The sequence below is a fragment of the Dama dama genome, chromosome 18, assembly GCF_033118175.1.
Source record: "Dama dama isolate Ldn47 chromosome 18, ASM3311817v1, whole genome shotgun sequence".
Taxonomy (NCBI): Eukaryota; Metazoa; Chordata; class Mammalia; order Artiodactyla; family Cervidae; genus Dama; species Dama dama.
Genome location: NC_083698.1, coordinates 101121933 through 101136574, shown reverse-complemented (window position 1 = coordinate 101136574; position 14642 = coordinate 101121933). Strand labels below are relative to the sequence as shown.

Sequence of the window (14642 nt, the reverse complement as noted above, 5' to 3'; positions counted from 1 at the left end):
TGGCAGGTAGATTCTTTACCATTGAGTCACCAGGGAAGCCCTCACAGGCCTGAAGTAAAGTGAAGTGAAGTGAAGTCGCTCAGTCGTGTCCGACTATTTGCGACCCCGTGGACTACAGCCCACCAGGCTCCTCTGTCCATGGGATTCTCCAGGCAAGAATACTGGAGTGGGTTGCCATTTCCTTCTCCAGGCCTAAGGAGGCTAAAATCGGGAGGTTACTGGAACTGTGCCTCTCTCTGGAGGCTCCTTGGTTTTTCCAGCTTCTGACAGCTGCTATGACTGAATCTAAACCCAGTCATTTTTTTGCACTGTTCCTTGTTCATTCAACCCCTGGACCCTGTGATGGGTCTTAGTTCCTAAGTGCAGTGAGAGATTCTTAGAATGTCCACTAGTGGAGCGTCCTACCTGTGGTACCCAGAGTCTGACACGGAGATATGAGACCCTTAAGGATGGGACAAGTGACCCACACAGCTAAAATGTGTCCAAGACTTATTTTGAATCCGTGATTTAATACTCATTGTTTCTATACAATAACATAGGGCAGCAGTGTGGTTGATGTAGGACTGGAAAAAGAGAATGAGTTCTATGGGGGAAACCACATGAAAACAGTTCTCTTGCTGTCCCTTGTTTCAGAGGATGAGTGTACCTGGTTCTGTTTACCCTGTTCTAATCTTAGAAGGTCTGCTGAGTTTCAGAACTGAACTGGACTGGATGGGAAACTAGATTCCAGTGGGTGCTCTTTGTAGGAATGACAAGGAAAGCAACAAGCCCCTGGGGGTTTGTATAATACAGCTGATGTGCTCAAACTAACACCCAGAGGCAGGGAGGTCCATCCTAGGTCTCCAGAAGCACATAAATAATGGGTGTGGGGTGTGTGTGTGTGTGTGTGTGTGTGTGTGTGTGTGTGTGTGTGTTTGGGGGTGGGTGTTGAAAGTAAGGTCTAGTTTTGGAGTCTGGCATTTGCATAGTACTTGTTCACTATGGATTCAATGAATAAGGACACCTTAGTTTCTTCATGTGTAAAGTGGGGATAAGAGTACCTCCCCCATGAAGTTGTTTTCAGAATCAAGGAAAATTGCATGCAAAGCACTAATATAGTTCTACCCTGAACATAGGGAAAATGTGGCAAATGTTAATAAATTGGAACCAGTGAGTGAAGGAAGTAGAAGAGGTCCTTCCTCAGCCCTTCCTGTCCACTGGCCTCCTAGGCCATCTGAACGATGTTATTGGCTGAATGAGAGCCTGAAGCTTCAGGGTGCCCAGTTGTGAATTTTGCCTGCTCCCCCAGCTTCTATGAGGCTAACTTCCCTTGGCACCCCTTCAGCTATCATAGACACTGAGGTTGTTACAGCCACACCCTTAAGCTCAAGGACTAATAATTATTGTTATGGGCAAATGCAATCCACATTCATTGATTTGATATTTACTGAACACCTACTTTGTACCTATCTGTAATTTATTCAACTCAAAGCACCTGTCTTTGATTATGAAACCTTTGTGGATAGGTCTTCAAAAGTATATTTTTGAGTCTTAGAGTCTTAGAGGTGGTAAGATCCTTAGTGGTCCTTCTGGTCAGCCCCTCCCCAGTGCATCACTTCCTGCTGAAAGCAGCTCCTTCTCCCCGTAGAAGGCTGATCCAGCACCCAGGAGTCCATGGTCATTCATTCTAACTCAGCTAGTAAATTTTTGTGTGACCTTAACCAGTTCCTCTAGCTTGCCAACACAGGTCCATCTAGTCAAAGCTATGTTTTTTTCTAGTAGTCATGTATGGATGTAGGAGTTGGACTATAAAGAAAGCTGAGCACCAAAGAATTGATGCTTTTGAATTGTGGTGTTGGAGAAGACTCTTGAGAGTCCCTTGGACTGCAAGGAGATCCAACCCATCAATCCTAAAGGAAATCAGTCTTGAATATTCATTGGAAGGACTGATGCTGAAGCCGAAACTCCAACACTTTGGCCATCTGATGCGAGGAACTGACTCATTTGAAAAGACCCTGATGCTGAGAAAGATTAAAGGTGGGAGGAGAAGGGAACGACAGAGGATGAGACGGTTGGATGGCATCACCAACTCAATGGACATGAATTTGAGTAAACTCCTGGAGTTGATGATGGATAGGGAGGCCTGGCATACTGCAGTCCATGGGGTCGCAAAGAATCGGACATGGCTGAGCGACTGAACTGAACTGAACCAGTTCCTCGGTCTCTCTGGGTGTCAGGCTCATCATATGTAGATACAGTTGTGGAAGATGCTTTCTTTCCTTCTCTAACAGTCTCTGACCCTTATTAATATCACTAGTCATTCTAACCTCTTGTTCTTTTACCTCCAAATATGGCACTCCTGGCCCTAACCCAGAGGGAGGAGAAGTTTTGCCCTAAGCTGGTTCTTCTCTCTTTTTTCTTCCCTGCCTCCATCCATCTACTTCCCTCTCATTCCCTCTGTTGATCTGTCTCTCTTTCTCCCTCATTTACCTTTATTTCAGAAATATTTATTGAATTCACAAAATATCTGAAAAACCCATAACCCTGGTTCTATATAGCATGCTTTAAAATAAATTCTAAATGGTTCAAATGGATTTAAATACAATAATCAACAAATGAAATTGTTTTTCTTTTTAAGTTACCTCTGAATATGTATGTGGGCTTTTGTAAAGAAATACAGATCCCAGAATACTGAAAAACTGTTAAATTTAACTACATAAGAATTAAATATTTATGCATGAAAATAATAAAACAAAAATAAAAATGCGAAATAAAAGTTTATTTTATTGGTACATAAAGTTTACTTCTAAACTGATAAGCTCACTAAAGACAAATATAATTGCTTTTAAAACACTGAAAATAAAAAAAAATAAAAAAAACACTGAAAATAGTTCAACTTATTTAAATCAAAAGACTGGAAATTTAACAATATTGTATAATAACAGTTGTTTTTCAGACAATGTCCTGAAAATTTATCAGCGAAGGTAGTGGACATTGTCTTTTCTCTGACAGAGTGTATTTGATGAAGAATATTATCTTATATAACAGCCAAATATATATGTATATACACACACACACACACAAACATGCACATCTATACTTGCAGAAAATCATTTTGATAAAGAATCTGTGAGTTTGTTTTAGCTCTTGGAACAATGCCTGTATAGATGTAAGAGAGAAGGTATTTGGGCAGAGGGGGAGGCTGAGCTACATTGCAGCAAAGACTTTGCTGCAGTGGAAGTGTGGAGTCTTAACCACCAGACCGCCAGGGAAGTCCCTCAGGCTGATTTCTGTTACTATAAAGCAGATACTGCTTTTCTACAGTTTATTAACAGAAAAATGTAGTATTGACTTAATGTCTTGATTCTTTTGCCTAACATAACCATGTAGAGACTTATTGGTGATGATACATCCATCAACAGTTCATTCCTTTTTATTGCTGACTGGTATTCCACTGTCTAGATGAGCCACCATTTATTGATCCATTGACCTAATGATTGTCACTGGGTTGTCAGCAGTTTATTATAAGTAAAACCATCAGTGTCCATAAGCATGTCTGGTGGGTATATGTTTTCATTCATCCTGCGAAACTATCCAGTAGTGGAATTCTAGGTTTGTATGTTGCCTGGGAAATCCCGTGGACAGAGGATCCTGGCAGGCTACAGTCGATGGGGTCACAAGAGTCAGATATGACTTAGCAACTAAACGACCACCATGGTGAGTGTATGTTTAACTGTGCATTCCCACCAGCAGGGTCTGAGAGTTCTAGTTGCTCCATTTCTTCACCAACGGTTTCTGTATTTAAAATCAATTGAAGATGTTGAGCATCTTTTCATATATTTCTTAGCCATCTGTATGTCTTCTTTGGAGAAATGTCTGTTTAGGTCTGTCTGCCCACTTTTTGATTGGGTTGTTTGTTTTTCTGGTATTGAGCTGCATGAGCTGCTTGTATATTTTGAAGATTAATCCTTTGTCAGTTGTTTCATTTGCTATTATTTTCTCCCATTCTGAGGGTTGTCTTTTCATCTTGCTTATTATTTCCTTTGTTATGCAAAAGCTTTTAGATTGAATTAGGTCCCATTAGTTTATTTTTGTTTTTATTTCATTACTCTAGAAGGTAGGTCTTGCTTCTGCAATGGCTCAGACAGTAAAGAATCCTCCTGTAACTCAGGAGACCCAGGTTCGATCCCTGGGTCATGAAGACCTCCCAGAGCAGGGAATGACTATCCACTCCAATATTCTTGCCTGGAGAATTCCATGGGCAGAGGAGACTGTCGGGCTATAGTCCATGGAGTCACAAAGAGTCAGACACAACTGAGTGACTAACAACACACACACACACACAGAGGAGGTGAATCACATCACAGAGAATGTGATTTATGCTGTGATTTTTGTTACAGCATATTCTATGACATAAAGAGTATTCTGCCTATGCTTTCCTCTAAGAGTTTCATAGTTTCTGATCTTACATTTAGGTCTTTAACACATTTTGAGTTTATTTTTGTGTATGATCCTACTTGCAGGGAGGTAAAGGAGAAGCAGACTTTTGGACACAGTGAGGAGTGAGAGGGTGGCATGATTTGAGACAGTAGCATTGAAACATATATTAATACATTACCATATGTAAAATAGATAGCCAGTGGGAATTTGCTGTATGATGCAGGGAACCCAAAGTTGGTGCTTTGTGACAACATAGAGGAATGGGATGAGGAGGGAGGTGGGAAGGAAGTTCAATACGGAGGGGTCATATGTATACCTATGGCCAGTTCATGTTGATGTATGGCAGAAATCATCACAATATTATAATTACCTAATTAAAAGTCTAATTAAATTAGACTTTAATTTAAAAGTTTAACTAAAAACATAAACTAAAATTTAAAAAATCAATTTAAGATATATGTTTGGATCTGTGTCTGAATTTTCTATTTTATTCATCTGCACGTCCCTTGATCTGCATGATGTTATGTCAATAACATTCTGTCTTGATTGTTTGTGTGTGTTTAGTTGCTAAGTCATGTCCAAGTCTTTTTTGTGATCCCACGGACTGTGTAGCCTGCCAAGCTCTTCTGTCCATGGGATTTTCCAGGCAAGAATACTGGGGTGGGTTGCCGCTCCTTTTCCAGGGGGTCTTCCAAACCCAGGGATTGAACCTGTGTCTCCTGCATTGACAGGCAGGTTCTTTAACACTGAGCCACCAGGGAAGCCCTCTGTCTTGATTACTGTAGCTTTATAGTAAGTCTTTTAATGTGTACTATAAGTCCTCCAGCTTTGTTCCTTTTTAAAAAAATTTACTGGGTATTCTAGGTCCTTCACATTTGCATCAAAACCTTAGAGTCACCTTTACAATGTTTTTTTTTTAAAAGCCTCCTGGGATTTGACTGAAATTGTATTGTGTCTATATACTAATATGGAGAGATTTGAAGTTCTAACACAATTACAGTTGCATGTTCTGATTTATGAAAATAGAATATTCACCTATTTAGATCTCTTTAATTTCTCTCAGCAATGTTTTACAATTTCAAGTATACATGTCATGCATATAGTTTGTTTAATGTGTTCTGTAGTTTTTCATGTTTTTGGATATTATTGTTACATATTTTTAAATTTTCAACATTCATTGCAAGTTTAGAGAAATGTAAGACATTTTTGCATATTGAGCTTTTTCCCTATGACCTTGATAATCATTTATTAGTTCTAGTTCCTTTTTTGTGGACTTCTTAGGATTTTCTACAAATAGAGTTATGACTGTAAATAAATACTTTTGTTCATTTCCTAGCTGTATGCTTCCCACTGCATTTTCTGTCTGTACTGTGTTAGCTAGCACTCCCAGTATGAAGTTGAGTAGAAGTGAGGAGAACAGATATCCCTGTCGTGTTCCCTGTCTTAGAAGAAGGCTTTGTCTCTTACCAGGCTTCACATTAGCACTACACTTTTGTAGGATGGTACTTTCAGGTTGAGGAAGATTCCTTTGGCTCCAAGCTGAATGAGAGTTTTTAATCAAAGGTTGTTCTTTTTTGGTAAATAGCTTTTCTGCCCCTATTGAAGTGGTCATGTAGCTTTTCTTTTTACTTCTGTTAACATGGTGATTTATATTGATTAATCTCCTAATATGAACCAACCTGGCATTTCTAAAATAAAATCACCACTTTGTTATTGCATATTGTTTTCTTTACATATTGCTGGATTTGAATTTTTAATATTTTTATTAAGGAATTTTGCTTCTATGTTCCTGAGGAATATTGGTTTGTAGGTTTATTTTCCTGTGATGCCTTTAGTATCAGAATGATTCTGGCTTGATAAGAAGGATGGGGCAGTGTTCTCTTTTCCTCAATTTTGCTAGAAGATTTTGTGTTGGGTTCATGTGATTTTTCCATAAATGTTTCATAGAATTCACCAGTAAACCCATCTGAACCTGTAGTTGTCTGTGTGGGAAGGTTTTTAAGTAGGAATTCATTTATTTAACAAACTTTGGGTCAGTTGTTCAATTTCATTTTAGTTAGTTATAGTAATTTTTATTAAAAGAAAAGATTTTCCATGGATTATCAAGTGATTTCTCTTTTGAGATATTGTTGTTGCCTTCAATTTAAAATTAAAATGAGATTTTGGTTATCCCTTTGGTTGCTTGTGGATCAGGAAATCAATTACTAACATATCATAGTGGTGTGCAAACCAATCCAGAATCTATGAAGTGTAAATGGTCCAAATGGAAAGAAATAGCTAAAACATATCTAACTTTTGAACTAAAAATTCCAGCTCTATGGATTTGTTCCATATACAAAAAGATGTATAGACTTAAAAATGTCTATTTATAACATCAATTTTCACAAGAAAAATAGGAAAAACAACAAGTTATTAATAGAGGGCTTGCTAATAAGGACATGTATAAAATGAAAAACTATGCAAAAACAGTAAGGCAACATGTGTTGATCTGGGAGAGACTCTTTTGTATGTTGTTAAATGAGAGAGTAATGGGGTGGCAAAGAGTTGGACACTACTGAGCGAGTGAACACAACAACAAAAGTTGTGAAGCAGATATTCTCAGCATTCTCTTCCGAAGAAAATGTAGATACCTGCTTAGGAAATTTTTCTGAGATTATATGGCAACTGGGTTGGGATCAGACAGTTTGAGGAATGGAAGGAATATTGCTCTCAAATTATACTCTTCTATACCAGTTGACTGGAGAAGGCAATGGCACCCCACTCCAGTACTCTTGCCTGGAAAATCCCATGGATGGAGGAGCCTGGTGGGCTGCAGTCCACGGGGTCGCTAAGAGTCGGACACGACTGAACGACTTCACCTTCACTTTTCACTTTCATGCATTGGAGAAGGAAATGGCAACCCACTCCAGTGTTCTTGCCTGGAGAACCCCAGGGACGGGGGAGCCTGGTGGGCTGCCGTCTATGGGGTCACACAGAGTCGGACACGACTGAAGTGACTTAGCAGCAGCAGCAGCATACCAGTTGACATTCTTGGATTTAACAAGTGTGTTTAAACTGGAATCCAAAAATCTCCATAAATGTTTTGTAAGTCTCACATGTGTGTCTCACTGCAGCACCAAGCAGATTTTCACTTTAAGTTTTGTCTGTCATTTCAGGTTGTAACTATAATGATCGCCGTTAGGCTGTCCTTAAGCTCTTCCTACATAGAAGTGCCCAGCTGGTGATTAGGGACATGCCATGGAGACAGATGTCTGCAAGCACCTTGCTTGAGTGCTAATAGGTGCACAGGTATGAGAATAGTGGACACCTGAGACAGTAGAGAGGAACAGAGTTGGATTTCGGGGAGGAAATTCCTCATGGGATTTTCAGGGGTCTACAGGGTGTTAGAAAAGGCAGAGGAACCAGAGATCAAATTGCAAACATCTGCTGGATCAGAGAAAAAGCAAGAGAGTTCCAGAAAATCATCTATTTCTGCTTTATTGACTATGCCAAAGCCTTTGAATGTGTGGATCACAATAAACTGTGGAAAATTCTGAAAGAGATTGGAATACCAGACCACCAGACCTGCCTCTTGAGAAACCTGTATGGAGGTCAGGAAGCAACAGTTAGAACTGGACAAGGAACAACAGACTGATTCCAAATAGGAAAAGGAGTACATCAAGGCTGTATATTGTCACCCTACTTATTTAACTTATATGCAGAGCACATCATGAGAAACGCTGGGCTGGAAGAAGCACAAGCTGGAATCAAGATTGCTAGGAGAAATATCAATAATCTCAGATATGCAGATGACACCACCCGTATGGCAGAAAGTGAAAAGGAAGTAAAAAGCCTCTTGATGAAAGTGAAAGAGGAGAGTGAAAAAGTTGGCTTAAAGCTCAATATTGAGAAAACTAAGATCATGGCATCTGGTCCCATCACTTCTTGGGAAATAGATGGGGAAACAGTGGAAACAGTGTCACTTTTTTGGGGGGGCTCCAAAATCACTGAAGATGGTGATTGCAGCCATTAAATTAAAAGACGCTTACTCCTTGGAAGGAAAGTTATGACCAACCTAGATAGCATATTAAAAAGCAGAGACATTACTTTGCCAACAGGTCCATTTGGTCAAGGCTATGGTTTTTCCAGTGGTCATGTATGGATGTGAGAGTTGGACTGTGAAGAAAACTGAGCGCCGAAAAATTGATGCTTTTGAACTGTGGTGTTGGAGAAGACTCTTGAGAGTCCCTTGGACTGCAAGGAGATCCAACCAGTCCATCCTAAAGGAGATCAGTCCTGAATATACATTGGAAGATCTGATGCTGAGGCAGAAACTCCAATACTTCGGCCACCTCATGCGAAGAGTTGACTCATTGGAAAAGACCCTGATGCTGGGAGGGATTGGAGGCAGGAGGAGAAGGGGGCGACAGAGGATGAGATGGCTGGATGGCATCACCGACTCGATGGACATGAATTTGAGTAAACTCCCGGAGTTGGTGATGGACAGGGAGGCCTGGCGTGCTGCAATTCATGGGGTCGCAAAGAGTCGGACACGACTGAGCAAATAAACTGAACTGAACTGACAGGGTCATTACCAGGAGTCTCTGCATTATGAGCCAAGGAGAAATAGGCTTTGGGGGAGGGGGGCTGCTGAAGTTAAGATTTGAGATCCAAATGCAGGCGTTGTTTAAACATTGGGGTATATTTTAGAGTCAATCGTTGGAGGTTCCTATAGCTGGATGAGGAAGGAACTCATTTTGACTCCAGTTATCTAAGAGAATCCTGGGAAGAGCTTAGGATAAAGAGCAGAAGGGGTGACCTACTCAGAGTCTGAGACATCTTCTGGGAACCTGGACTTCAGGCCTCTGAGAAGGCAGCCTTGGTATTGAGAAGTCTCTGGTGAGATTTTAGGTTTCCCATTGAACAAAAAGCTGAAAAACTTCTGAAACGTAATTGCTCAGGGATGGGAAGGACTAAAAAAGTTTGTTCTGCTCTCCCAGACTGGATGCCGTAAGCCTGGGTTAATTAAGAGCACGGTCCTCAGTGACTAAGTGCCCTTGGGAAGGAGGCTAGTGGGAGAGAAGGAGAGAGAGAGAGAGAGACAGACCCTTAGCTCCCCACAGCACTGTTATTTCTGGGTGTTTTTCCTAACTCCCCCCGAGGACACTTTCCTTCACCGTGCATGGACGCAGCACCAAGAAGCTCTGACCCCTGTGCTCAGCTCAGCAGGAGCCAGACAGGACCAGCCCTGCCCGAGCCCCAGCGAGCGTCAGAAGTGGCAGAGGAGCCCGTGCTTCGAGGTGAGTGTCTTCTCAGGGTTCCCCTGTACAAAGGGACGTGTCGGAGAGGATGACGATGGGGAGTTCTGGCTGCCTCCTTCCAGAGGAAGGACGGCGAGAGTCTGAAGACTGGGCAGGGGAGCAGCTGGGAAATGGGCTCCTCTCCTCATCCCCCTGCAGAGCAGAGGCCAGAGTCAGCTCCTCTCTGACCCGGGCTCCTGCAGGCTCAGCTCCTGATGTCGGTCAGCAGGCTCCTCTCTCGTGTGTCTTCATCGAGTGGTGGTTACGGAAACCTGGGGAGAAGCAGACCCCTGAGATTTCCCAATGGTTCTGTCTTTGAAGCCTGGATTCCCATCAGTGAAACATTTACAGAGGTATTGGGGAGGTCTCAGGAAGCGATGAGAGGAAGGGAAAACGGTAATGTGAGGAAGGCAGGCAAACCGAGAAGAGTAGGACCTCAGAGCTACGGCCTTTCTACGCTGACCAGGACATTGTGGCATTCAGTCATAAAGCCTGTGTCCATTCACTCATCATTTGCCAAAAGTTTTCAGCATTTATTTGTCTCCAGAATGTTTATGTATATGTATCTATAATATATACAAAGGACATTTCCTTCCCTCCATGGAGTTTACATTCCAGTATTATAGTTCAACAAAATAAATGAATTTCCTCTCCTGCATCCTTGTTTCATTTTCCTATGGCATGATGAGGAAACTATTTTATATACTTGTTTATGGAATAGCTTCCATTCTCTCCTTGAATATAAGCACTGCAGCACAGGGATTTTTAGTTTGCTGTGTTCACTGCAGCATTTGTTTAATGTTAAAGGAAGGAGTGAAGTAAGAAGTTGAATGTATAACATAACGTCAGATAGTAACATGTTATGAAGAAAACCAACTGTCAAGAATGAAGAGGTCTTTCACGTTTTGGGGAAGGTGAGTGGAAAGAGTCCTTTGAGGAGATGAAATTAGCCTGGTGGGATAGATGAAGTGAGGGGCAGACATCCAGGCAACCTGAGCAACTGAGAACCTTGGATCTAAACTTGTGAAAGTCAGGTACCATCTTTCTTTCCTGTCGAGACTTTGGGCGGGGGAAATGGCGTAAGAGAAGATTGAATCTGCTCAGGGAAGTCATCCCAAGCTCCAGAGTTTCCATTTGGAATACTACCTGATTTGTAACATAGAGATCTTAAAATCTGGGGAAAGCAGAGATGTTGCTCCGGGACCCTCTGCCTCTCCTCTGCTGAACCCAAGGGGATCTCTGTAATACCCATCAGGATGAAGGGTGGGATAAAATTCTTTTGAACATCGTCTGGAATGTCACTATATCATCTGCTACAGGTAAGCTAAGAGAAAAGAACAAACCCCGAATTTAAGGGCCTGACTCAGCATCAAAACTGGCCTCCTTCAAGTCTTAACCTTTGTGCCGTGTGAGAAAGGAGGGGAAAAAAGACAAGAGAGGTGTTCTTCACACAAGTGGAGAGGATGGGATCTTCATCCATTGCAGGCAGTGAACTTTCAGCTGGACCGGAGGAGACAGCATTTAGGTCTGACTTTGTGCAGAGCATCCTCATAGGGGCAGCTAGCCTGGTCCCCAGGTTGGAAATGCTTCCTCATCCTAGGCTGTCCTTCTCTCTTGAGAGCAAGACCTTGTGGAGCAGCGTTTCTTTTCTTTTCATCTCTAGGTTTCCCAAGGAGCAGAAATAAGGACTGAATGATGAGCAATCACTCAAGTGCCACTGAATTCTGCCTTTTAGGGTTCCCTGGGTCCCAGGAACTACATCACATTCTTTTTGCTGTATTCTTTCTCTTCTACTCAGTGACAGTAATGGGGAACACCATCATCATTGTGATTATCTGTGTTGATAAACATCTACATTCCCCCATGTATTTCTTCCTTGGTCATCTCTCTGTCTTGGAAATGCTGACAACATCTATTATCGTCCCCTTGATGCTCTGGGGGTTGCTGCTCCCTGGGATGCAGACAATATCTCTGGCTGCATGTGTGGCCCAGCTCTTCATGTACCTTGCTCTGGGGACCACAGAGTTTGCACTGTTGGGAGTGATGGCTGTGGACCGGTACGTGGCTGTCTGTAACCCTCTGAGGTACAACACCATTATGAACAGCCGCACCTGCATCTCAGTGGTGATTGGGTCGTGGGTGTTCGGGTTCCTTTCTGAAATCTGGCCAGTCTATGCCACATTTCAGTTTACCGTCTGCAAATCAAACGTGTTAGACCATTTTTATTGTGACCGAGGTCAGTTGCTCAAACTATCGTGTGATGACACTGTTTTCACAGAGTTTGTTCTGTTTTTAATGGCTATTTTCATTATCATTGGTTCACTGGTTCCAACAATTGTTTCCTACACCTACATCATCTCCACCATCCTCAAGATCCCCACTGCCTCTGGCCGCAGGAAAGCCTTCTCTACCTGTGCTTCCCACTTCACCTTTGTCATCATTGGCTATGGAAGCTGCTTGTTCCTGTTTGTGAAACCCAAACAAACTCAGGCAGCTGAGTACAATAAGATAGTCTCCCTGCTGATTTCTGTGTTAACCCCTTTGTTGAACCCTTTCATCTTCACTCTCCGGAATGACAAAGTCAAACAGGCCCTTCGAGATGGAGTGAAAAGCTGCTGTCAACTCCTCAAGGATTAACTCTTCTCTCAATTCAGATGGTATGATCTTGACTTTATATTAGTCAGTTACCTAGAAAATGCTACCCTTACCATTGTCTCCGTTACAAAAATGAAATAGAATGTACAACTCCTGATCAGGCCATGGAAGTAGAAGGAATGTAGAAATGATATGCAAGCTGTACTGACTAGAAACAGTGTTTGTTTCTATTTGCTTCCCCTGTGAACTCAAGGAAGCATATTCTGAGCATGTGGGAAGACCTAGAAAAAAGAAAAGCATACATTTTCATGAAAGTTCTATTGGACCCATATTGGTTTATAATTCACCTTGAAAATGTGTTTCCTGGGGGAGTAATGAAATGGGTGTGTGAGTGGGTGAGATAGATGGATAATGAGTTCAAAGGCAGAGATGTGCACTGTATTTCTTCATCAGCTCTTCCTAGTTCTTTTCCTATATTTTTGCAAATTTCTTGAAAAGATGGCCATAAGTTTTAAAATATCCTGCTTCTCTTTGTCTCTGTGTGTTTCATATTTTCCTGGACTCCTTCTACCACAAAGTACATATGATGTTATATCCATTTTGCCACAGAATGAATCTAGAGTGGTGCTGTGGAGACGGGAATCCTTCTCTCTTGGCAAATATTGGTGATATAAGGATATGGAAATATTTGGGTCAGAAGGAGGACAACTTCCTTTTACTAACCTTCAGGGCATTGCTTTAGCCCTCCCCTTGAGGTGTACGTGTGGCAGAGACAGATATGAGTGAGATGACTGGTTCTGGAGGGAGCCTCTTTTGTTTCACTGTTGCTGAAAACAGCTCTTTCTGTTCTGACCTCCTCCAGACCCAGATTTCAGGCTGAATGGCGCATTTTGAGTCTTTGTTTTCAAATCCAAGTGTCCCTTTCTCATAGGTTTTCTCTGCGGGCCAACCACAACAAACAAGTCACTACCCACTTCATTCCCAGCTCCTCAGCAATTCCAGGGCATGGCTGTTTGACAGCGTAAGGATTGAAATTTCACATTGTGGAGGAAGGGCTTTGGAGGTAGGAGTTTACTGACAATGATGGCACTCAGTACATCCTACCAGCTCTGAATTGAGAGGGGCAACTGAGCTGCCCAGCAGAGGTTGATGGGCTTACTTGTTTTTCAAGGGTACTGTGTGAGGGTGCCTTTCTGACGGTGAGCACAGGCAAGACCACCTTGCCTATGTTGAGTTACTTGTACTGAACAGGACCCCGAGAGAAGGTGGTGAGTGAGGCCTTCAATCCCACCCATGCTCTGCTAGCAGCAAAGGGCCCTGGTGGGACTGTGCTGGCTGAGAAAGGGTTGAATACTCAAAGACAGGTACCCCTTCCTCTCAGGTTCATTTCAGGAGGCCTCTTCTTCCTAGAGGAATCCCATTGTTCTAGTTCACTCACACAACATGGGGACCTTTTTCTGATTTTCACAAAGCCTTGCACATCCTAGGCAGTATCCTGTGAGGTAACTAGTATGATGTCCATTTCACAAATGAGAAAATAGCGAGGATAACAGGTTAAGTGACTTGCCAAACATTACTCCATCATCAACCATATCATATTCATCAGGTTGGAAAAGAGTAAACCTCTGAGAATACTGTGTTGATGTGAATTCTGGAGAACAGACTTCGATACATTTCTTATGAGAATATAAAATACTGTGGTCAAGGTAATTACAGAGTCTACTCATGGACATCACCAGATGGTCCATGCTAAAATCAGATTATGTTTTTTGCAGGGGAGATGGAGAAGCTGTAAACAGTCAGCAGAAACAAAACCTGGAGCTGACTGTGTCTCAGAACATGAGTTCCTTATTGCAAAATTCAGCCTTAAAATGAATAAGGTAGGGAAAACCACTAGACCATTCAGGTATGACCTAAATCTAATCCCTTATGACTATACAATGGAGGTAATGAATAGATTTGAGGGATTAAATCTGGTAGACAGAATACCTGAAGAACTATGGACAGAGGTTTGTCACATTGTACTGGAGGCACTGACCAAAACCATCCCAAAGAATAAGAAATGTAAGAAGGCAAAGCAGTTGTCTGAGGAGGCCTTAGAAATAGCTGAAGAAAGAAGAGAAGTGAAAGACAATAGAGAATGGGAAAGTTATATTGAACTGAATGCAGAGTTCCAGGGAATAGCAAGGAGAGACAAGAAGATCTTCTTAAATGAACAATACAAAGAAATAGAGGACAACAATATAGTGGGAAAAACTAGAGACCTCTTCAAGAAAATTGGAACTATCAAGGGAACATTTCATGCTAGAATGAGCACAATAAAGGACAGAAATGGTAAGGACCTAACAG

At 41.9% G+C, this 14642-nt stretch overlaps 1 protein-coding gene across 1 annotated transcript; it reads left to right on the top strand.

Moving 5' to 3' along the window:
* The first annotated feature begins 11390 nt into the window (after window positions 1-11390).
* Window positions 11391-12335, top strand: LOC133072931 (olfactory receptor 9A4-like). Its single transcript, XM_061166468.1, has one exon. It carries the CDS (start codon window positions 11391-11393, stop codon window positions 12333-12335), a length of 945 nt encoding a protein of 314 aa, XP_061022451.1.
* Window positions 12336-14642: the final 2307 nt, after the last annotated feature.